A 22,659-nucleotide genomic window follows, 5' to 3' on the forward strand; every position below is an offset into this window, starting at 1 on the left:
TATTTGTGTTTAATTATTTAACTATTGAGAATAGAAAAGTGAAAAATTAGTGATGTCAACTGTGCTAAATCATTTTTTACTTTGACATTTCTAGAAATATTTAAAATCTGTATAAAAAAACTCAAATTGCATAACGACTTGATTTTATATTTTATGGTTAATAGTAATTTCATTTTAAAAAATCATGTCTTGTTGATTTAGTTGATCTATATGCCAAAATTTATTTTATGTTGTCCATAATTAAAACAACATTTAAGCAAAATGTTGTCACGGTGTCTGCACGTCGTATATCGTAGAACGAGTTCTAGAAAAATTTTCATAATTTTAATTTTTTTCATATACTTCACGGTGTACTCAGCCACACTTTCCTAAAATAAACGGATGGAAGGCCTAACCATTTATAGAAGTAATTGCGGACGACCTCAATATATATTAATTTTTCTAAAATATTGAAAAATTTCAGTATTAAAGCTTTTATTTTGGTATTTGTCATATTCATATGAAGAGTATTCAAAAATCAAATTTAAAAACGAAATAGAAAAAAATCTAATTACTACATTAAAAAGGGAAATGCGTAAAAAATCCACAAATTGTAAAAATGTAACTTTTAAAATAAATTTTTGAGATATTCTTAAATCTATTTTTTTATTTGTCAAGAAAGTACATGAATTTTGGAAAAGTATTGGATAAAAGACTTTTTCTTTTATGTGAACTTAACAAAAATGGCAAAACAATAGATAATTTATTTACAGAATGAATTATAAAACAGTAAGTAATTCTCCTAAAATTAAAAACATCGAGCCCTTTTTTGAAAAAGCAAATGTTAAATAAATATAGCAAAACCCTAAAACTGTAAAATAACAAAAGCAGCAGATTTGGTTCTGATTAATATTACAATTTGAGAATTTGTGTTGGCTGATAAAATGAAACAATAATCATATAAATAAAACCTAATTCGAAGTAATAAAGTAAAAACCAGTTAGAACTATAACAAAAAATGTATTGTTAAACGTTATCATGAAAATAACAAAATCGTTTGATTCAGAAAAAGTCCACTGTGGTGATAGTTTCTGATTATTAAATTTTGACTTTATTTACAAAAAGAACTGTTGTAAATAAGGCTCTTTATAAATATATTTACAAATTATATATACATACTTTTCCAATTGTAATAAAACACTATAATTAATTTACAATTCATTTAAAAAGTTTTATATCTCTAATCGATTTAATAACCCTGGAATTAAAAAAAAATAACAGGGAAGCTAACAATAACAAATATGTACAGACATGATTTAAATACACAATATACAATGAATCTTCTTGTTATCATGGATGAATAACATGTAAAAGAATTCAATAACAATTCTCCAAATGAAACTGTTTAAGGTACTGTTGATTTTTTTAAGACAACGTATGCCTTATTGATGTTAGGGCAGTGGATTCTTCACTCGAATATCGATCTGGTTTTTCGTTCCAGAAATCTTATTGATTTTTAATCACAAGTATATCTCTGATATGGCGATCCATGTGGCAACGAATAACACATGCCCCTTTTGGGGAAGATAACTCAGTACGACTCGCTTCCGTCAATCACTGTCCGACATTACTTTTTTCCGTTTTTTCGCTTGTTTCGGCTTCACGATTTCCTCTTCCTAAAACAAAAACCCAAGTGAAAGTTTCACGAAATTCAATGGCAATGCTCAGTTTAAAATACTTAGCATTCCCTACGTAATAGTATACTTCTTGGGGCAACTCAACTAATTAATGCACAACATAAGAATTCACACAAACGTGCTTTAGGTGTACCAACATTTTGCGAGTACCGTTAAAAGGCAGTAATTATTTTAGCAATCATTTTGGGCTAAAACATGATTACATGTCTTAAACAATAAACGACTTTATCATTAAGTAACAACGTCAGTGCCTATTGATTAATAAATAAATGAGTGTGACTAAGTTAAATTGAAACCTAAATTGAAAAATCGGTTCCCGCCTATTGAAAACTAATTTAGGCCTTATTATACAAGTAGAGTCACCTTATTAATACAAACATAAACCGGTCGACAAACGAGCGCAAGGCGATAATAAACATCTAAGAATGCTAATGAAATGATATTAACGAAACAAACAACAATGTATAAAAACATACTAATACTTATCAGCAGCTTGTCATAAATAGCTGCTTACAAAGTAGTTGGAAATAAATATTTAATTAGCTACATACTTCGCTGCTATCCTCAGAGGAGTCGGTGATACTTCTGACCGGAGGCCGTTTATTCGCAGCTGTTTTGGCGGCCGGTTTTCTGCCCCTGCCCTGCGATCGGCTCTTCGTCGCGCTGATCTCTTCCTCTTCCTCCATCAGGGCGAACAGTTCGCTGAACTGTTTTCGCTGGCTGTCGCTGCTGTTGTTCTGCGCTATGCTGAGCGCCCGCTGCATCGAGTCCAATGTGTATATCGCCATGCAGTCGTGTTTCTCGCAGATGATCCTCAACTGTTCCAAATGTCCCAGGACCTGGTCGGCGCTCGGAACTGTGGCCCCACTCAGGGTCTTGTTGCCAGGCCGTTTCCGCTTGTTCGGTGATGTGGATGGATACCGCGTCGACAGTAGGGAAGATATTAGTTCAGCCACTTTGTCTATGTACTCATCACACCAGTATTTAATTACGGTAAAAATAAAGAGGTCTCCATTATCACATATATCTCTAGAAAATAAAGATTTTATGTAATCGGCGTTGGGTTTTTCCTGTTTTAACATAAGCGTAATTGCCGTTAAAGCTTCTGCGTGTTGTTCATAGTCTAAATCGTTTATTAATGGTAGAAGGATGTCTATTGATATATCATGGGCGTTGACCAGTTGCCAAAAAAATAGTTGTTCTATGCTTTCCCATGATAAACTTGTTTTCATAAGAGGCATTATGTTTTCACTTTTAAACATTACTAAATGTCCCTGTAAAACCTTACCCACTAGTGTTTGTAATTGTCGACAGTCAATTGCTGAAATTATCACCCGCAATATTTGAGCGTTATTTAATGTCTGTTGCTTAAAGTCTCTGTATAAATCTGGCACAATCCACATCATCAATTTTGTATCACTGATGTGGCATGCCATTAAGTCATCAAATAAACACAAGTCCAATTTCTTTTCAATAGTTTGACAATAATCTTTGTAAACACTAATTTTAAGTGCACTTGCCTTAGTTTGGTCTTCTTTTTTATTTTCTGTCCTTATTTGCACTTTCAAAAAATACAATATTAAATAACCTAAGTTTGGTATGTGTGTATTCATTTCAGCAACCAATCTATTCAAAATTTCCTTGCTGCTTTCCTCCTTGTTAGTAAGCCTATACAAAGTCTTGAAGATAATAAATAAAGGTGATTTAATACTGTCAATGAGATTTTCCTCAGTCAAGTCTTCAGGAAAGATTTCACCCGTCACATCGTCTCGCACAAGATTGCTCAGCACTTTTGCAATATTGGCAAAATTTTCATCTTCATCATCTTGTTCCAATAGCTGTTCTATGAACTCCTCCATCACGCGACATCTCTTTGTCAGATCCTGTTCCTGTTGTAATTTAGTAAGTGTTTCTCCCAAGGGTCCTTCAACCAGGCTATCATCAGATTTGTCAACCTTTTCTTTTAATCTGACCTTTGAAAGTGGAATGTCATCATCATCGGTAAATTCTCCTGTATTGGTGAACACTGGTTCATCTTCTTCATCACTGAAAGCAGGCTCATCTCCCAGGTGATTGTTTGGAAGTCGCGGTCCCATTGGATCATCCTCGAATTTCGTCGAATGCGGCGTATTGTAATCGTCCAGTCTTGATGAAGATTCCACTGGCATGGTTGTGTTGCAGAATTCCTTAAACGTTTCTCTCACCATATTTCTAAGTTCTCGGTCCAATTTCGCGTTGTCAAATAGTGGTAAAAGGGATGGTAGTACTCGCTTATCCAGAATCTGTTTAAGAGAAGAGAATATACCATTCCTTACCTTATCAGCCAGGGGTGGATAGAAATTGTAGATAATTCTGCATAGAAAATCCAAGAGGGTGGCGGAAACGGCGGGATGTGATCTCATTGAATTATGCATTACCAAAATCGCAGGTTCGATATTCATGATATTGTCTTTTTCACTGTCAAAAAACAACCAGTCATAAAAAAGAGCTAATTTTGCGTTCGACACCGCCACACTGGAAGTACAAGTTGTCAACAGCCATCCGATAACAGCCCACCGAGGTATTATATCTGAGCACAGCAATTCATTGGTTGGATGGATCACTCCCACTATGAATCTAATTATATCACATCGAAGACTTTGTGATTCTGGTGTTGCCAAATATTGTCTCTGAAACCAATCCTGGTATCGCTTGTGATTTCCAAATCTAACCTGAGATGTAAGAAACACGAGTTTCCGTTCCATTTCGGGGGTTAGACGCGACTGTAGGAACCGTCTGGACGTTCGTACTTGTAACAGTTGTAATATTCCGGTAAAACTGGGACATAATGATTTCGGTGCTAATAATATGTCTTTCCACAATTGCTCAAACTCTGGTATCCGTGCTACATTTTGCAATAACCTCACTAAATCCCGACCGATTTTTACACACTCACCAAAATGCTCACGCATCAAAGATATCAAAAATGTGACCTCCTTTTGTCTTAAATTTGCTAAATGTGGAGCATTATGATCCTCAATTAGTCTTAAGTAGGTGTACACAACAGAAGCAATCAGCAAAGGTGAATTGTATAACCAATTCTTGTACTCTATAAAAACATCGAGTAAAGATTCTGTAAGCATAATATTTTTTTGAGATACATCACCACCTGCAGCATGTCTCATCAAATTCCATACCAAATTGTCTACATTGCTAACAGAATTCTTAATCATTTCTCGTAACATCCAAACTATCTGTTGCTTAACCACATCATTAAGCCGCAGGTATCTCTCCAGCACTAAGTTTGATAAATTCGTAAGTATCAGTCCGAAACCATCACGAGTAATAAGCGTTAAGTCCCTGTAGCTCTTAGCAGCATTATGAGGTTCAGTTAAAATAGTCACTAAAAGTCCAAATGACACATCTTCATAACCTTTCTCTTTTAAAAGTGCCTTATTGAGAGCCTCATGTGCATCCTTATCACTTAATCCCGCAGTGATACTCTGAAGGAACTGGTAACTACGTTCGTATTTCTGAAAACAGAAAATAAAATTTTTGAATTAACCGCGATTGCAGCACTGACAGCGTCAAATACAAATAAAATAAGAAGTCAGGGCGAGATTCACAATGGCGGACACAGCACCATCATTTGCTTACAAACTTATTTTAAGACATTTACCTCCTCTAAATCGTCTTTATTTTCCACAGAAGACGTTAAGAAAAGCCGTGATGTTATTGTGGCCTTTGTTTCCATATCGTAGAATAATTACTAACGGCTGCTAATATTTTCGCACTGTTGACAAATACAGGAGGGTCTGCATCGTCCCGTCCTCGGAAAATGTTTGTGAAAATCAGGCGCGCGTTGATATATACGCTGCTCGATGATTGCCGAACGTACGCATCGGCCAACATCGGGTGCCCACATTTGAATGATTTAAGTGATCTTTTTTATTTTACACGATATTAAAATTGATATTCGCTTTGTAAACTGTTAATTTTTCAATTTGACCGTTTTATGCCTAATACAAACTTTTGTTTCTCCCCGAACGGGAAGCGGTGACGAGATAACGACAACAGCACATTCACATTCATGTGGCTGTAATAGAACGAACGAACACTTGATAAATGGGTAAATAAATATTTATATTTGTCAGTTTAGTAGCGGTTTCAAGATTCAACGTCGTGCAGTGTGTGGCGTTCAATTTGGTAGGCTCCAAATTGTATATCATTATGAAAAATTGTACGATTTATGTTAGTTTTAATTACATTATGCGTTTATGTTAGGTACCAGTTCTAATACATTGTGAGGTCTGTTCCTAGTACTTTTGTTTGTTACGAAAAATTAATTTACGTCTTAAAATATTGCATCTCTATTTTTAAAGAAATCAATATATACGTAAATGTAATTTTATATTTTATTATTATTAGGTAACGAAATAGTAACTATTAATTAAAAAAGAAAACTACTTGAAGTAAAATTAAATTAAGTGATTTATTAATATACTATGTATAGTTAATAAAATGATCATTTTTGATATCTATTTTAATTTACTTTGAAAATTATTATTGTTTTAATTCCTTTATTTACAATTTAATAAATTACAAGTAATTAATTAATTAAATATAAATAAAATATTTATATTTATATGCTCTAAGATTTAATTTTAAATTTAACATTTGCCTTTGTTTTAAACAGGTGCATGTAAATCTTATATTGTTACGTACACCTGTATGAATCACCTTTTTATAAGAATTCTAGCGTTTAAATACCTAACAACACTGGGAGCATGTTTTAAAAAGTGCATGTATGTCATGTAAAACAATATTTAATTTACTATTACTTTATGAGTAGTTCTAATATGAATTGTTACGGAGAATTTCTCTTTTTGCCCGTTTGCACAATACTTACATTATAATCTATACAGATTGTTTCCAAAATCATTTATGTGAATAATTTATATTTAATCCTACAATAAAATCATATGAACCTACGTAATAAATTATAAGGTTATTGAGATACAAGATTATCGATAAGAAACGTGAGCAATCAGGAGTGGTTGCGTCATAACGCCCCCCATCCCTCCACATTAGTTGATAGACGTGATAAATACTATATATGTGCAATAATGTATAGGTAATCCAAGGCCCTATAATCTAAAATATTTTATGACCAAAACGCTGAAATTATGTAAAATGATGTCGACAATTTGATTCCGTATAATCCATATTTCCAATAAATTCGAAATATAGGATTTTTTATAGGTGAGATTACTTTTTGTAATAGAAACATATGCTTGTATTTGTTTTATGATTTTTATTAATTCAGAACTTTTTATAATCCATTAGGAGGAGCCTTTCTCTTTGGGTTATAATATATATAATATATATATATATATATATATATATATATATATATATACATTAAAATATCTGGAGAAATTTTACCTTTCGTTTTAAAATTAAACGATGTATAAATTATCCATATAAATTTTTCAGATTATTTTGTAAACACCTCGTGTATAATGAGCCAAATAAAGATATTGTCTGGTTTACATTTGACCAACCCTGTATATATAATTATTTCATATTGCATTCAATTGAAGATTAAATAATTTAATTTTTACCAACAGAAATAATTATTTTTAAGAAACTGAAATTAAATAATAAATGAGAAGACCAAATACCTATCCTGTCATACTTTTTATTTATGGCTCTATTAAAGTTGTAAACCGTTCTGTAATAAATTTGGAATTTTATTTAACTAAGGAGTTTATTCTAAATGTTATTATATGTGTGATTGGTATTTTTTAATACGTTTTAATATGAAGTCCTTCGGAGATTTATTTTATTTGGCCCGTTGGAATAAGATCCTGTTATAATACAAAATGTAAATATTTATAATTTTATTTACATTTATCCTTACCACAAATGGCCAGTAAAATAAATAAAACTCTTGCAGTATATTTTTACATCAAATAATTTTAATTTAATTATTGTATTATTAAAATATTTTTAATTATTAATTATTTTAATAATAAATTTTAATTAATTTATTTTTTATAATATATATTTTTTATACAAGATGTTCCAAAATATGTGGGTAATCGTATTCATAAATAATGCATCAAAATAACAAAGAAGTTCATATAATTTTTTTCTAAAACCCGTCAAAAATTGGTTTTGCTGAATATATTTTGAAACACTATATAATAATATAATAATTTATTTATATATAAAGGACGCTAATTACGATTGATTTATTTACTTTGTATAAGCGGATTAGCTTTTAACACTTTTATACGTTTTATTTTAAATATATTTAATATTTTATACAGTTTAATCTATAAACAAAAGAGATACATTTGTTCGATATCAATAAAATGAGCCGTTTTCTATGTACTTTTTTCTACCGGAAAGACTTGATATAATACATTATACGAAAACTGCGATGTGCAATAGAGGATAATTCTGTATATCGATTCAACATGGATATCTCCTAATAAAAACATTATTCGTGAAGCTTTAAATTTTTTTAGCCTTTTAAAACGCCGCAATATTGTTTTTTATTTAAACCTAACCTTAAATATTTAATTAAAAATACGTCTTTCGCGAAAACAGTACATTTTATCGATTTCAAACAAGAGCACAATTTTCTGTATTAAGGTTTAAGCTACTTAATATATGCATCTTTGTAATACTGAGTGTGAAGGAAATAAGTGTATATGTTCTAAAACTAACTTGTTCAGGACGAACTAAATAAGTCAAATATGTGTTTAGAGGATATTATTTTAGAGTCCATCATTTTAAAAAAATTGTATATTATTATGCCAATTATTTTAAAACTTATTATACTAAATTCGTTTTTTAGTAACAAGGCTCCATATCTCCCTAAAGAGAGATTTTTGAAAAAAAAAATCGAAACTTCTGAAGTTATTTTGATGTATTATACACGAGTCTGGATGATAGCATACATATTCAGGAACTTTTCTTTCGGCTACAATTAACTCTTGTGGCAATACACATTGTGCCTATAATTTACCGATTTTGAATGAATTAAAAAAAATTTGTCTTGAACTGAATTTTGAAAATCCAAAATTTTTTGATAAGAAATGTAAAAATTCTATATTGCAAAACAATTTTGTTTTGAATATAAATGTTAAAATCAATTTTCTATTAGAATTTATATCGTTTCATTAAAATATTTTTAAAACAAACCCATAGATGATAGAATTAATAAAAACACTTACCTTAAGGTATTAATTGTGTAATTAATTAAAATATCTTTTTTCTGTATCCGTATTTATTTTAATAATTAATTATACAATACAATTTAGAAAATTAAGTGACTAGCATATAATATATTCACATATCCAATCAGGAAACAAATTGACATAAAATATTCCACCAGTATTTGGTTTAATCATTTTCAAAATTGAGCAATTATTATGAAAAAATCGTATTTCTTTATTAATTTAACATACAGTTTTCAATCCTAAGGTAGTTTAGATTTACTCTACTTGGAATGATCTAAAATTGCTAAATAATAGGTCACAATGCATATGTGTAAATTTATATTTAAAAAATGCTTTACTTTCTTGACATATTATACTAATAATTAATCAGTAAATTAAATCGATAAAATATTGCACGCCCCAAAAATTTTAATAATTACTCAAACTACCTAAATTGTACATTTGGTATAAATGCGGATAAATATACGAATGTTTAGTCCAACGATGTTGTTATTATGTAACAAAATCATTAACAAAAAGTAAATCAAAATATTAAGTTATTCTTAAAATTTATTAATATTGGTCCATGTATTAAAATTAATTTGCAGATATTACTCATACAACACACAGTAAGGATGTAATGAGTGAGTAACACATGTGAGTGAATCACGTTTATTAGTAAATATGAAAAAAATATTGTTATTAATGTTTTTATGAAAATTTTCAAATCTTTTATGTCAATTTATTTCCTAGTTTGTAATATTTTAGGAGTTTAAATATATTTTATATAAAATGTTAACTATGTCCTAGTTATTTCTATATCATGGTCAGTAATAAAAATCACGACGATTTATATCAAATACCTAAATTTAAGGCTTAATAAGTTTTATCAGAAAATTTTATCAAACCTTTTAATTACTTTTTCAAAACAGATGATTTGAATACCAAAGTCCCATTACCTTCAATGATTTGGTTACTTATTAAAAATGTGAAAAAAGTATTTTTATGCAAATACTAGATAATATAATATCTATAATTTTCCCTTGCGATATCGTTGTCTAGCCTGAGATTTACTATATCTGGGAGAGTGTGTTCTAGTTTCATGATTTTCTTCCCCAACATCTTGATCTGGCACTAAAAATTATATTTTTCATTATCAAGTATTTCATTGTCTATCAACTTACTTAAATCAATTGGGGGATCCAATAAACTTTTTCTTTGTGATTTTATATAATATCTATAGCATTTGGCTACTGCATATCCTACCATGGCAATAATTATTGTGATAAATGCCATTAACATTGGATGCTACAAATTTGGAAGATTAAACTGTGTTAACGTAATTAAAATTCAGTAAACTCACTGTGGGTTTATAGGTAAACAAACAATCTGCTATAACAATTATGACTCCGAGGATAATTCCTATTCCAGCTCCAAGCCAGGGAATTGTTTCATCAGCTACAAGAAGATTACAGTAATTATATTACTAATTACACAAATAATAAACAAACCCTTTCTTTCTTTGGCTATATGTCTTTTGGCTCTATTTAGTGCAGCTCTTACATTCAAGTCATCTGGTTTTAATTCCAGTGCTTTGGCATAAGATTCATAAGCATCAACATATCGACCAGTTATAAATTCCACTTCACCTTTTCGAAAATAGCCCTATTAAAAACATATTTATAAAATATTGATGAATTCACATTACATTCATTACCTTTGGCCACGTAGGATTTAAACGAATTGTTTCAGTAGCATCATCAAGGGCAAAAAAATATTGTTTAACTTTCAAAAATGCTAAAGACCGGTTGCTATATAAGGCATAATTTGAAGCATCTTGTTTGATAGCATACGTATAATATAAAATTGCTTCTTCAAATTTATTTTCTTTCACAGCGTTATTGCCCAGCTCTTTTAATTCTTCCGGACTTTTATTCTGAAAACAAATAACTTGATGAGTTTATGTTGAATTCAAAAAAAACATATGAATTACCTCGTCCATTTCGTAATTTTAGGAAATAAATATTTTGGTGTATTTAACCTCAAATCTGAAAAACTGATAACTGACGTAACAGAACATGCGCAAATACGGAGACCTCTGATAATTTTCGACAGTAACTAGCTTACAGAAAAGGTAAAAATTTAATCTAATTAAATGACATGTTAAACCAAAAATACTTGTCAAAAATATTTAATTCATAATGTAAACAGGACACGTAAATATATGTCTACGTCAATGATCTTCGAGATATTTTCAACCAGTTCAATCAAGTTTGCTGTAATTATTCACCTAATTTTAAATTATTAAAATATAATTTTATGACATATGTTAATATTAAATATATGGGTATAGTAAAAGCGGATGTAAGGAGGATTGTGTTTTATTTCAGTTCATTATTATACTTATTTTAGTTTTGTTTCTAAAAATTATATGAAATAAAGTATAAATAGGTCATTTAAATCTTCACAGTTTAAATTTAATTTATAGATCCATCTACAATATTCTTATGTTTTATCAAAGATTAAAAATAGTATATAATATATTACTGTTTAGTAATCTGGTATCTTTGGTTCTATATAAAAATTTTATTAACCTTATCTTAAAAACGAAATGATAATATGAAAATTATAGCATATTTAATTTTGTGTATTTATATAAACTGCAACATTACCAACATGATATTATAAATTAATACATAAAAATTTAATCAACTTTTAGATTTTGAAACTTTATAACTTTTATTAAGCTATATTGGCTACAATTATTAATTTATATTATTGAAATATGTATTTACAGTGGTGGCCAAATAAATAGCACACATTAATATTTATTGGCAATTAGGAAATGCACACCTCTAATTAAAATATTTTATAAAAAATAATAACTCTATGGTATAATCTTTCCGCAATTATTCACTTCATCTAAATTTGAATTTTTGTGTTTTAATCAAATCTTGTTTTTCCATTGGTTTTAGGTCTGGACTTTGTGTTGGCCAGTCGAGAACTTCGACATGATTATCTATTAATCAATTTTGAACAAATTTGGACGCATACATCGGTTCATTATCGTATATGTAACTGATAAATTATCATTTGCAAATGGTACCATTACATCTCTCATGATACCTCTATACACGAAATAGTCAATTTTTCGTATAATTTTTTTTAATGGTCCCATACTATACCAAGAAAATTAACCCCAAATTATAACGTTTCATTCATCGTATTTCAAAATTTTTGTAGTGCATGTAATGTTCACTTTGATATATTTTATTTGGAAGATGATGAACGTATTGTATACCATCTGATTTATTCCCGTCTATCTATTCTATTGAACTTAAATTTTTTACACCACAAGTACGTTTCATCCAAATTCTTGTGAATAGCTTGTTCAAATATTCGTTTTTGATACAATGGTTTTTCTGAAATTTTATTTATTCAGTCGACGTCTGATTTTTCTACTAGACACACTAATAGTGTATGATTCAATTCATTTTTTCTTTGCATAGAAGATAATGAACTATTTCTTCTACTAATTCTTTCAAATTTAAATATAAAGGGAGTGTTTTTTTATTAGGAAGGTTTCTTATTGTATTTTCAATTTAGTGTGTTGTTTTATATTTGTTAATAACATTTCGGGAGTATTTTATTATTTCCCTCTTCTTTGAAAGTTAGTTGTCATTTAATCAATAAAACAATGTAAATCCAACTAAGAAAAATTATTATTAAGAGTATTGTTAAATAATGCCACAAAACGTGTTATAAAATATATTTGAATATGTTATTATTTTAACCAACGTGTCGTTTTTAAAGTACGTAAAAAAAAGAAAAAAAGTTAAAATATTGAAATATATTTTAAATACGTACTGGAAAATATTTGAATTAAATCCTTTTATTAAATATGTCATAGGTCATAATTTTCTCTGATCACCACTATTTATAAAAACATAATATTATTAATAATTAATTAAACTGTTTGAAAAATATTCACCTAGAACTTGAGTAAAAGGGGAGTTACAGGGATAGGATATATTATAAAGGGTGTGAATAAAAAGCGTTTTTTATGATGCTTTAAATATATTGCATAGTTCAAATTTACAATAAAACATAATATGTCGTTATAAAACCTAAGCCACTTGATTTGAACTTGACATGAAATTTTAGCACTAGATAAAAATTTACAACTGTAAAAATAATATTTACACAGTGGTTGCATTATATAATACATGACATAATATATAAGGCCAGTTTAATACAGCTCTTGTACAATACAAGTGGCACGCTTTACATAACAACTAAGAGAGCAATAATGCACTCAAAAACATGTTAGTCTACGTACGGTACGGTCACTGGAAATACTCATACAATCAATACCAACCAAACCAAACAACCAATGAACCAATACTTTCTTTTATCACATTAATCCATGTGTCATGTAATTATCGAATTAAACGATTTCGACGAGTGATTTTGTGGGATTTTTTTCTTTTCGAATTGACTCAGTACCTACAGAAATTACACAACCCCGGACTAACGACATTTATTATTTTATATTTTTTTTGGTTTTCATAATTGCTTTGATTTTTTTTTCAAAATATAAGCGAGAAGACAGAATAGAGTTGATTAAGCATATTCTAACATATTAATATATATGTAATAATAATATAGATACATGGTATTGTATATATATTTATATAAACATGATGAGTCAAGGTCAGGCCAGGTCGTCATCAAAGATCATATGTACAATCACAACCACATTATATATTAGCGATTGACGGATAGTCTGATTGGCAGGAAGGACACTGCTAATGGACAACATAGTATATTATCTAATTCAGCGGAATGAGCATGGCCATCACAGATTAAAATACCTATAAACTAATTTTAAATTAGATCTATGGATTCTGAACTATAACTTTCATGTTGTACCATTACATCACTGATAACGTAAAATTTTTATTTAAAACGTTTCATTAATTTTTTGATTACAATCAGATTCATAATATAAGACGTAAAATTTAATTTTCAATCATCTTTAGAACATGTAATATACAAAAATATACTATTTCTTATAATGTTTAAATAATATTGAACAATTTAAAACAAAAATGCTCTGAATTTAATATAGCTGACTTTGATTAATTTTTTGGGACGTTATATTTTGGACGTTTATAAAATATTTAAGATTGTGTTTAATTTTATAAATTAAAGATTTTACTATCTCTTTTAATATATGGTACAATACGAAAGAATAGTTCTATAGATATGGCTAGTTGATAACAATTGAGATTTAATAAATTAATCAAAACAAAAATAATAAATAGAACCTCTTAGATAAAAATTTACAATTTAATTTTTTGATTTTCCCTAAAATACAAAACTAAGTTCATTGTTTAAAATTAAATATGTTTGACATAAATCAATTTCATTAAAGAATATCAATAGTTACATGTTTGGCACAGAGTAATTGTTCATAAATAATTTCGGAAGTAGAACAGAAATATCAAAAATTGGAAGAAAAACAACAAAAATATGGTAACTGTTAAAAATGGCAAATATTGTAATTATTTAAAAGTAATAATGCGTGGTAAACGTATAAAATCTAATGCCAATGTGGAACACTGTAATTAATAGAACAATTATAACTCAACAATAAAAATGATAACAGTTTGTCAAGATGGAATAACAAAAATGGTCAATAAAATCTAACATAAAAATGAAACAAGTACCGAGCACTCTTGGTACAACGCTTTTGGTTGTTGATAGCAAATCATTTAATGTGTACTTATGGCACAAATTAAATATGTAGAAAAAATTGCAACAAAGGATTAAGCACCTTGATCAGAAAGCAGTCAGTAGGCAAGATTTTTACCATTAATGATTACTTGACATGTTGCAAATGATTTGCAAGGAAAATATGTAACAAGATATGTCCTATGTTGTTTAATATTGAATAAAATGGATATGAATCCTGGGATCAGTTTAAAAGGGCTGTTATTGAATATGGACTTCGGATATGTTCAGGACACTTTTGATAGAGCACTGTGCCAGTATGTAAGAACGGATGATACATGATGTATGTTAATTATTAATTTGATCCAACGCGCACTTCCTAAAAAGGAATCAATCGAGTCTTCTTCCGAAGTTGTGAAGCTAGAGGATATCACAAAGTTGATTTGATGAACCATTTTGGTTTTTCTTGATAATCTGTAAAAAGAAGTTCGTGTTATTAACGGTTCGAGTTATTCATATATTTAATTTAAAGTTCAAGAGTCAACTAACACAAACTGTTGATTGTATGAGGTCAAAGCTTGTTTTAATTTCTATATTATAGATTTGTGACTTCAATTATATAGTTTTTGATGAATGTAGGCCAATAAATTGTTCCGTAAGTTAACGATTTATGTCATTTTCAGGCAATAGTACGAAAATTTTCAAATTATACTGATCAGAGAACCAGTTTTCATAATATTTATCATTATAGATCCTTATAAAATTTATCGAAATAAATATAAATGTAAAATTGACAACCATAAAAAATATATTTGTAGAATTAATACTAAAATCAATTGCAATCAAGAGCAACTGGAAAATAGATACATATGTATTTTAAACAGTTAAATATATAATTTATAATTTGATATGAAATTTAAATTGTAAATACTGATATGGTACATAAGAATTTATTTGGGATGCAATAATGAGAAAAATAAATATAAGTACGTTTATATCAAATTCACCGGATTCAATTTTATGGTTTTTCATTTCTTTTAAACTCTTAAGAAAAAAATCCAACTCATCACATAAACCAGTTTTACCACACATATATTGCCGTTTTCAAAGCTTCAATTTATATTTTTGTCAATTATGTCATGTATTTGTACAATTTCTTGCAAACCAATCAACATACTCACCATAAAAATAAAAGCTAACTTGTAATTATTCTAATAATATCACATTTACAAACAATATTATTATTATATATTTGAAAGTAATTAAAAGAAAACATATTGCGTAATTATGCATTTATTTGTTGGACTCAAACATATTGTTAACAAAAAATTATATGCTTACAAGTTATAAAAATACAATAATAAAAACAATCAATGCTTCAAAAGTATCCTAAAAAATGAGTGGAATCTTGGCTGTGTGGTTTCATGAATTTCAATTAATTTTAATTAATGAAAATTTCAGGCCAAGTCAAAAATTGTTTGTCTTATTCTGATTGGGATCTGCGCAAACGAAAAAATGCACAAGCTTTTTTAAAATGAAAATTTTATCAACGAGCGGCCTTTTCATGAGATTCAAATTTAAAAAAGATATGCAAGGCAAATTCCAAACAGAGCAAGGTAATTATAAAAAATTAAATGATTTACAGAATTTTTATGTCAACAGACAATAGAAAACAAACAATTAAATATAATAAATACAATAAATATTCAAAACTTAAAATTCGCAAAGAAAACAGAAATAGTTCTCAGTATAATGGCATATGAAGGATCATATAATAAAAGGATTAATTTTCAATCAAAAGGCAGTCCTATTAATTTAAATATTCAGTCAATGAAAATGTAATAATTTTAAAATTTATTACACTATTAATATACATTAAAAAATATATAAATCAGCCAATTAATTGAAAATTAAGTCAGTTCATTCAGGTAATACAAATGAAGAAAGTAAGAAATATATAACTTACTTTGATGAGTATGATGTAATTGTTGATATCCATGTCCAAGGAATTAAAATAAAACAATCAAAAAGATCCTTAAACACTTTAGCCGCACTCAAAACGTCAGTTGGTTACTCCGCAAACCGATAAATCAATAATTAACACTTTATGGTAATATTTTTCTTTTTCTTTTTTAACTAAATACACCTATAACACTAAAATTCCTGCACTGGTATTCCAGCCTTTGTATGATTGGGGTAGAACACACCATTGCGACACTGTGTGCGACAGGAGAGAAGAATGTTCGACACCCTGGATCCATGATTTACAACGCAGGAAGTTGGATGATGAGGAGCAGGGAAAACTTTTAAATTTTTTTGCCATTTTGAAACGTGTTTTTGTGGATTTTTTTGCTTTTCTTTGCCTCAAACTAAACGTTGCGTGATGTTGTGTTGTCGTCGTCCGATTGCAGTTGTCCGCGAGCAGCTTTAGCAATTGCAGCAGTAGTAATAATAGTAGTAGCGGTGGGAAGGATGGGGGGCGGTGGGCGGCGTCGTAGTTGTAGTCGGTGGGGGGCCGGGGAGGCCGCCGCCTCCCAGCGTCAGTACTGGCTCTCCTCGCGCACCCCTTGGTCGTAACGGAACACTAGTCCCTTTATGTGCGACAGCTTGCCGTGCAGGTAGTCGAAGCGCCGCTTGGCCCGCTGGTGCTCCAGATCTTTCTTGTTCTCATGATATTCCTTGATTATTTGATTTTTAATATCCTGAAAAACAAACGAAATGTACAATTAGCTAAATTCAAATAAACTGTCGACGTTTCTTACTTTATATTCAGGACTGCCTTCGTTTTTCTGCTTGAGCCGCTCTTCCAATTGTGCGAATTTCCTAGACACTTGTTCAACGATGCCATGTAGTATTCGGTATTCGTTGTAGTCAGCATTGAAATCGGCTTTATACTTTCGCCGTTGTTCTAAACTGGTTATTTTTGTATATTGCCTAAAGATAAAATGATAAAATTAATAATCAACTTGATTTTATTAACAAATAATGGACTTACGATTTATAATCCGGAAACTCGTCTTCCACAACCTTAGCGTTGCTGCCCTTGATAGGCGGCGGCTCTAGGTCTGGTGGAAGTATTTCCGTTTGGCTGTCAGGACTGACCCGCGCTATCCGACTGTTATTTTGCGTTGATGACGTCACTTTGTTGTATTTGTTCCGTTCCTCAACTGGATGCATCTGATGATTCAGGTATTGATTGTTGTGGTGCTGCTGGTGCACTACCCGTCCGTTAGACGGGGGTGGTGCATAACCGTTGATGGTTGGGCCGCCGTTCATCATGGTCGGATGCTGTGGCTGCTGTAGGTGGTCCTTCTCCTGAGGCGGCGTCGCCATCTTGTTCGCGGGGGGCGACGACGAGCGCCCATTTACGAATGTCTTTTCGCGGTTCACTCCGAAGCTTAAATTATTATGACTATCACATGAACGTTTTTTAGTGGGTGCCGGTGCGGACACGGGCGCACCGCCGTTGCCATCCTCGTCATCGCTCAGATGGCGCTTGTCGTTGAGCATGCCGTTACCGTAGCCGTTCGCAGATCCATAGTAGCCATTCGTCATTGGCGGCGATACGGACTCCCTAAAAAATTACCATTATTAAATAATCTGATTAAATCTAAAACGGCGAATCTGCTAATAAGCGTGGAACGAAGCTTTACCTGCTGCGGGGGTTCATGTTGCTGGCGTCCCGGGAATCGGTGGGCGGCCTCCGTTGATTGCTTCCCTCGAAAGGCTGAACTTGTGCACGGTGATAGGGCTGTTGTTCGGCGGGCTGCGGTTTGCGGTAATGAGAGATGCGTTGGCGCTTGTTAGGTGGAGCGCCGCTGTCGCCTCCGCCGTCCAGATACGACGGCCGTTTCGACGACGAAATGGGAGGCGGCGAACCTGGGTGCGTACTCGTCGGTGACTGGCCGCTTCCAGAACTGCTGCCACCGTCGCTGCCGCCTGGCGGCGTCAAGTTCTGCGGTTTCCGCCTACAAAAAATTATCGTTAATATTAAAATCCTACTCCCAAATGTATCTTAATTTGATAAAATATTGATGTTTCGTCTTTACCTCTTGAGCATCTGTTTTTCGGATTCGGTGTAGAACTGCCAATCCTCATGCACCTCATTCCACATGGCTCTGTTTAAGTGGTAGCAGTTATCCTTTAGCGTAGCAATCTGCTTCAAAACTGAGGACATACCGCCATTTTTCTCCCGCAAGCCTTCTGCTCAAACAAAAAAAACGAAACGTGAGTTGTGCACTAGGGATTTTAATAATTTACAAACCTTTTTGCAACCGTTCATACAGTTCAAACTTTCTAAAAGGCTTCAACGCGAGCAGATGTATTAATCGTTCTCTGTAAATGAGGCGGGTTGTAGAGACAGTTCGAAAATACAATAAAAAATGCAACAAAATGAGATAGGTACGCCATCAACGGAAAGGGACTAATAAAGGGAACAGAGAAACAAATGGAATGAGTTTGGTAAGTCTATGTCGTTTTAACCTCATGTATTTCCTTTGAATATCCTCGAATTTTAATTCGATTAATTCAATAATTAATTTTGTGTTAATACAAAAGAAATACAGACTGAACAAAAAACATTCTTAGGGATATTTTTGGAACAATTAGGACACATTGGATTAGCTTGAGTAACCTATTTATTAATCTGGATAATCAGAAATCTGAAATAAGCCCATTTGAAACTCATTTTATTGTGACTTAAAAACTCTTGAAATCAGTATTACTCAAATGAGGTTAAGGAAATGACGTGTTTGGAAAAGGACATACTTAAGGGGTCGCCTAGCGATGTCCGGTACAGAAGGCTTGTTGAGCTGCGGCTTCGAGCTGCTGACGTGATTGCTGCCCAGCCCGTTCGAGAGCAATCCGTTGTGGTTGTTGTTGTTGTTCTGGACGGTGGGCGGCACCGCGTTCTGATGTGGCTTGAGGGACGGTTGGTGGTACGAAGTCGCCAACGAAGGTTGCTTGAGCAACGAGTCCCGCATTGAGGGCATCTCACGACGTATCGGGGCGATTGGTGCTACACGCGCCTGCGCTGCAGACTGTTTCACCTTCACCTTGCGTCCAATGTCTGTCTGGTTTGGCTTTATCTCCCTTGTGCTAGAATACAAATTTCAGTATAAACACTGGTAACAGGAAACAACATTTTACGATTAGTATAACAAGTTACATGTTATTCAATTTAATTAATAATAAGTAAAACTAAAGATGTCTGTTTGTTTAAGTCGATAACTTATAAAAACTGATTGTGCTATATTAATTTACAGAATAACTCAAACATCTGGATGTGGTTTACTATTTAATTAACGTACACTATGAGATATAAATAGACCTAACTGGGAGCGTCAATAATATTTGCACAATCACTCTTTATATGTTAAAGACGTAAATGAAATCATTTTATATTATTTAAATAATAATAAAATTCATTCATAAATTTCATTGTTCCGTCTGCTTAGAGGGGAACAATTTGTAATTCTATACGTTGATTATGTCATTGATTCCGTTGAATTATAGTGTAAAACATCTTTTGTCTTCACCTTTTCCAAGTTGGTACTCACCATTTATTCTTGTATTTGTCCTCCGCTTCAGTCATTCGCGTCCGTGTCGCCTCATAGACGTCCTCGTTGGCGTGCACGCGTATTTTGTAAGGAATGGATCCGAGACATTCTAGAGAGCCCCGGGGAGATCCTATCTGTTGGATGCACTCGAAACTCCCCCCGGGGCCCTCCATGTCGGCAGTACTGGACATGGAGAAACTGAATGACGTTGACCCGCCCTGGTGGTGAATGGAAGGAAACGATAACTCCTGGAACAGGAACAACTCGGTCAAAAAACATGTTTCGTATTAACCAAAAATTTAATTGCAATTAACACACACGAACAACAATACAATCACTTCATCAAAATTTGACTTTGAAATCAATGAAAGGAACGTTGTTGTTCTCATTGTGACCGTTGTCTTGTTAGAGAAAAGCTTTCACATTTTTTTCCCCTCTCTGTCTCTCACAAGACGTTGCATACATACGGAAACGCGTTAATAAAACGGACCAGATGATTATTGAGTCGTAATAAATAAATAATAAATTGAATTCAATCACACGAAAAAACTTTCTAGAGAAAACCTAACGCGGAGCGAATCTAATGGCGTGCGGTATTCGTTGTTGCCAAGTGAATCAGAAGAACCTTTTGACAAAAATGATGACCTTTTTGAAATAATTTAATTAGTAGCCATCAACCTACTTATTGGGGAGTAATTAATATTATTCGTTAATTCGTCAAATATTACTTGATTATAAATATTTTTGAATGGCCAGATATTGAGTTTTGAGTTCAACGTTACTGCAAATTCATTTCCTGATATGTTCTAACTTTGCCTTGAAGATTTATCAACTAAGTTAAATATAAAATAGTTTTGAGCAACTTTTTTTAGTGCATATCAATGAAAATGACTGTACGACTTATTACCAGGCGATTGGTCATCCTCATTAGTAGTCTTATCATTTTTATGGTTTCTATAGGTTTTTTTTTGGATTTTTATCTAATGGCAACGCCGCAAGTGGTGCTCGTGATCCAAGTGAAGCAACATCCCAGTGTGTTTGTTACACTGGATCAAATAATAATACATAATAACCTTTCTCTTTCAATGGAAGGATCAAGTTTCACTTTTGCATTCGGACAAGACGTTTTAAATACAAGTCAAATCGATATTTGCCGCACGGAGTTATGTAAATCGCAGCGGATTTGTTTGTTGTGTTGACGGCGAACAGTAAAATTGCTCCATCGGGGAATCGGAGCAACGGAGCAAAACGATTGGAAAATCGAGAGACGCCATAAAAATATATCTTTCACGAAACTTAAGTGTGATAATCAATCCGATCACAGACGTTGCAGGGTTCTCCAAACAATTGTTCAGTTTTGTTTCTAGACTGCGGTTAGCTGATGCAATTACACAACGTTCTTTCCGATTAGCAAATAAAGAACCGATGGAAAAAAGTACTTGCGCAAGTAGCTCACGAATTCACCGCAAAATTTCGCTACCAAACACAATAGATGATAGTGCAAAGGGAAATGAAGTTTGATCGGCCCCGATAAACGTGACGTGTTTCATAAGTCAGGTATTAAAATACCTGAGCAAGGCAAATAATCTATTTTGACGGTGAAAATCGCCGTATTTATACGGATAAATGATGGGCAATAAAATTCGTACCGAAAGAAGGCTTTCTTTTACAAAGAGGACTGCTCACTTAAAACGTCAGGCAGCGAAGCAACAGCTGGTCTATTCCATGCATTACAAAATGTTCATTATACGATTTTTGAAACGGTGAAAGTTTAAGAATTAGATAATGCATTCATTTACATTATTCCATAAAAGAACTTATCAAACTCCAATTACCCACGTTTTAGAAAATTCGTTTTCTCATAAACAGACATCGATTAATCAACGGTTCGGATTGTTTATCGCGTCATACGAATTTCAAACGGGCCAATTTCGTCGTATCCAAGTGCGAATCAATGGAGCGGGCCCCCTCAACCGTAATTAACTTATTTCACGAGCCGTTCCAAATTCCTACGGTCCCGCGATCGAACGAACGAACGTCACAACGCTACGTCATAGTATTGTGCTGACAAACACAGTTTCCGCCGCCGTCGTTCCGCAGAAGCACGCAGCAATATCTGTACAAATTTAGGCATACACACGTGACCGAAATGTTTCGCCGTGACATTCGTGAGGTGTAATAACAAAAGATAAAAAATAATCACAGGTAAACATCTCCAAATTCGGAGTGTCTAACAATTTAATAATAATCCTCAAACCGTCCCGTGTCATTATCTTTATAACTAGTAAAACTTTTTATCAGCGGGTATTACGGGAACTTGCGTGTCCGGTAATACCGTACTTTAACCAACTCTAATGGTCGGCTACTTCGATTGAATGTTGACAAATGAAAATATACTTTTATGTGGAAGTGCAATTATTTTAAATAATTTATCCAACAGGTCGCTGGCGTATCGATTGCGAATGTCTGCTGGGAAAA

The 22,659-nt window shown here is 32.0% G+C and overlaps 3 protein-coding genes across 4 annotated transcripts in view; all 3 read right to left on the reverse strand.

Annotated features, from left to right (window-relative positions):
* Nucleotides 1-1,109: 1,109 nt before the first annotated feature.
* On the reverse strand, nt 1,110-5,487 carry LOC109604183 (integrator complex subunit 3 homolog). Its single transcript, XM_020020712.2, has 3 exons — nt 5,335-5,487; nt 2,228-5,188; nt 1,110-1,655 (listed from the first exon to the last, which is right to left on the reverse strand). The coding sequence occupies exons 1-3, from the start codon at nt 5,407-5,409 to the stop codon at nt 1,590-1,592; spliced, it is 3,102 nt and encodes a 1,033-aa protein (XP_019876271.1). The 5' UTR covers nt 5,410-5,487; the 3' UTR covers nt 1,110-1,589.
* Nucleotides 5,488-8,937: 3,450 nt separating this feature from the next.
* Nucleotides 8,938-11,035, reverse strand: LOC109604184 (STI1-like protein). The gene is made up of 6 exons (XM_020020713.2): nt 10,881-11,035; nt 10,605-10,823; nt 10,399-10,552; nt 10,251-10,345; nt 10,072-10,195; nt 8,938-10,021 (listed from the first exon to the last, which is right to left on the reverse strand). The coding sequence occupies exons 1-6, from the start codon at nt 10,887-10,889 to the stop codon at nt 9,918-9,920; spliced, it is 705 nt and encodes a 234-aa protein (XP_019876272.2). The 5' UTR covers nt 10,890-11,035; the 3' UTR covers nt 8,938-9,917.
* Nucleotides 11,036-13,292: 2,257 nt separating this feature from the next.
* LOC109604181 (RNA polymerase II elongation factor Ell) overlaps nt 13,293-22,659 on the reverse strand; it is a 44,736-nt gene continuing 35,369 nt past the window's right edge. Inside the window, exons 4-12 of one of the 2 annotated variants that reach the window (XR_007547564.1) lie at nt 20,182-20,429; nt 19,391-19,720; nt 18,888-18,958; nt 18,673-18,826; nt 18,277-18,591; nt 17,619-18,197; nt 17,386-17,557; nt 16,590-17,325; nt 13,293-15,097 (exon numbers count right to left, since the gene is read on the reverse strand). Coding sequence is in view for 1 of the 2 variants with exons in the window: in XM_020020708.2 (XP_019876267.2) it covers nt 17,164-17,325; nt 17,386-17,557; nt 17,619-18,197; nt 18,277-18,591; nt 18,673-18,826; nt 18,888-18,958; nt 19,391-19,720; nt 20,182-20,429 (2,031 nt within the window). In the remaining variant the exon portion in view is untranslated. Of the gene's footprint in view, nt 15,098-15,900; nt 17,326-17,385; nt 17,558-17,618; nt 18,198-18,276; nt 18,592-18,672; nt 18,827-18,887; nt 18,959-19,390; nt 19,721-20,181; nt 20,430-22,659 lie in introns of those variants that run through there. The other variant, XM_020020708.2, reaches the window with a different exon arrangement.

Source organism: Aethina tumida, chromosome 3 (genome assembly GCF_024364675.1).
Source record: "Aethina tumida isolate Nest 87 chromosome 3, icAetTumi1.1, whole genome shotgun sequence".
Lineage (NCBI taxonomy): Eukaryota > Metazoa > Arthropoda > Insecta > Coleoptera > Nitidulidae > Aethina > Aethina tumida.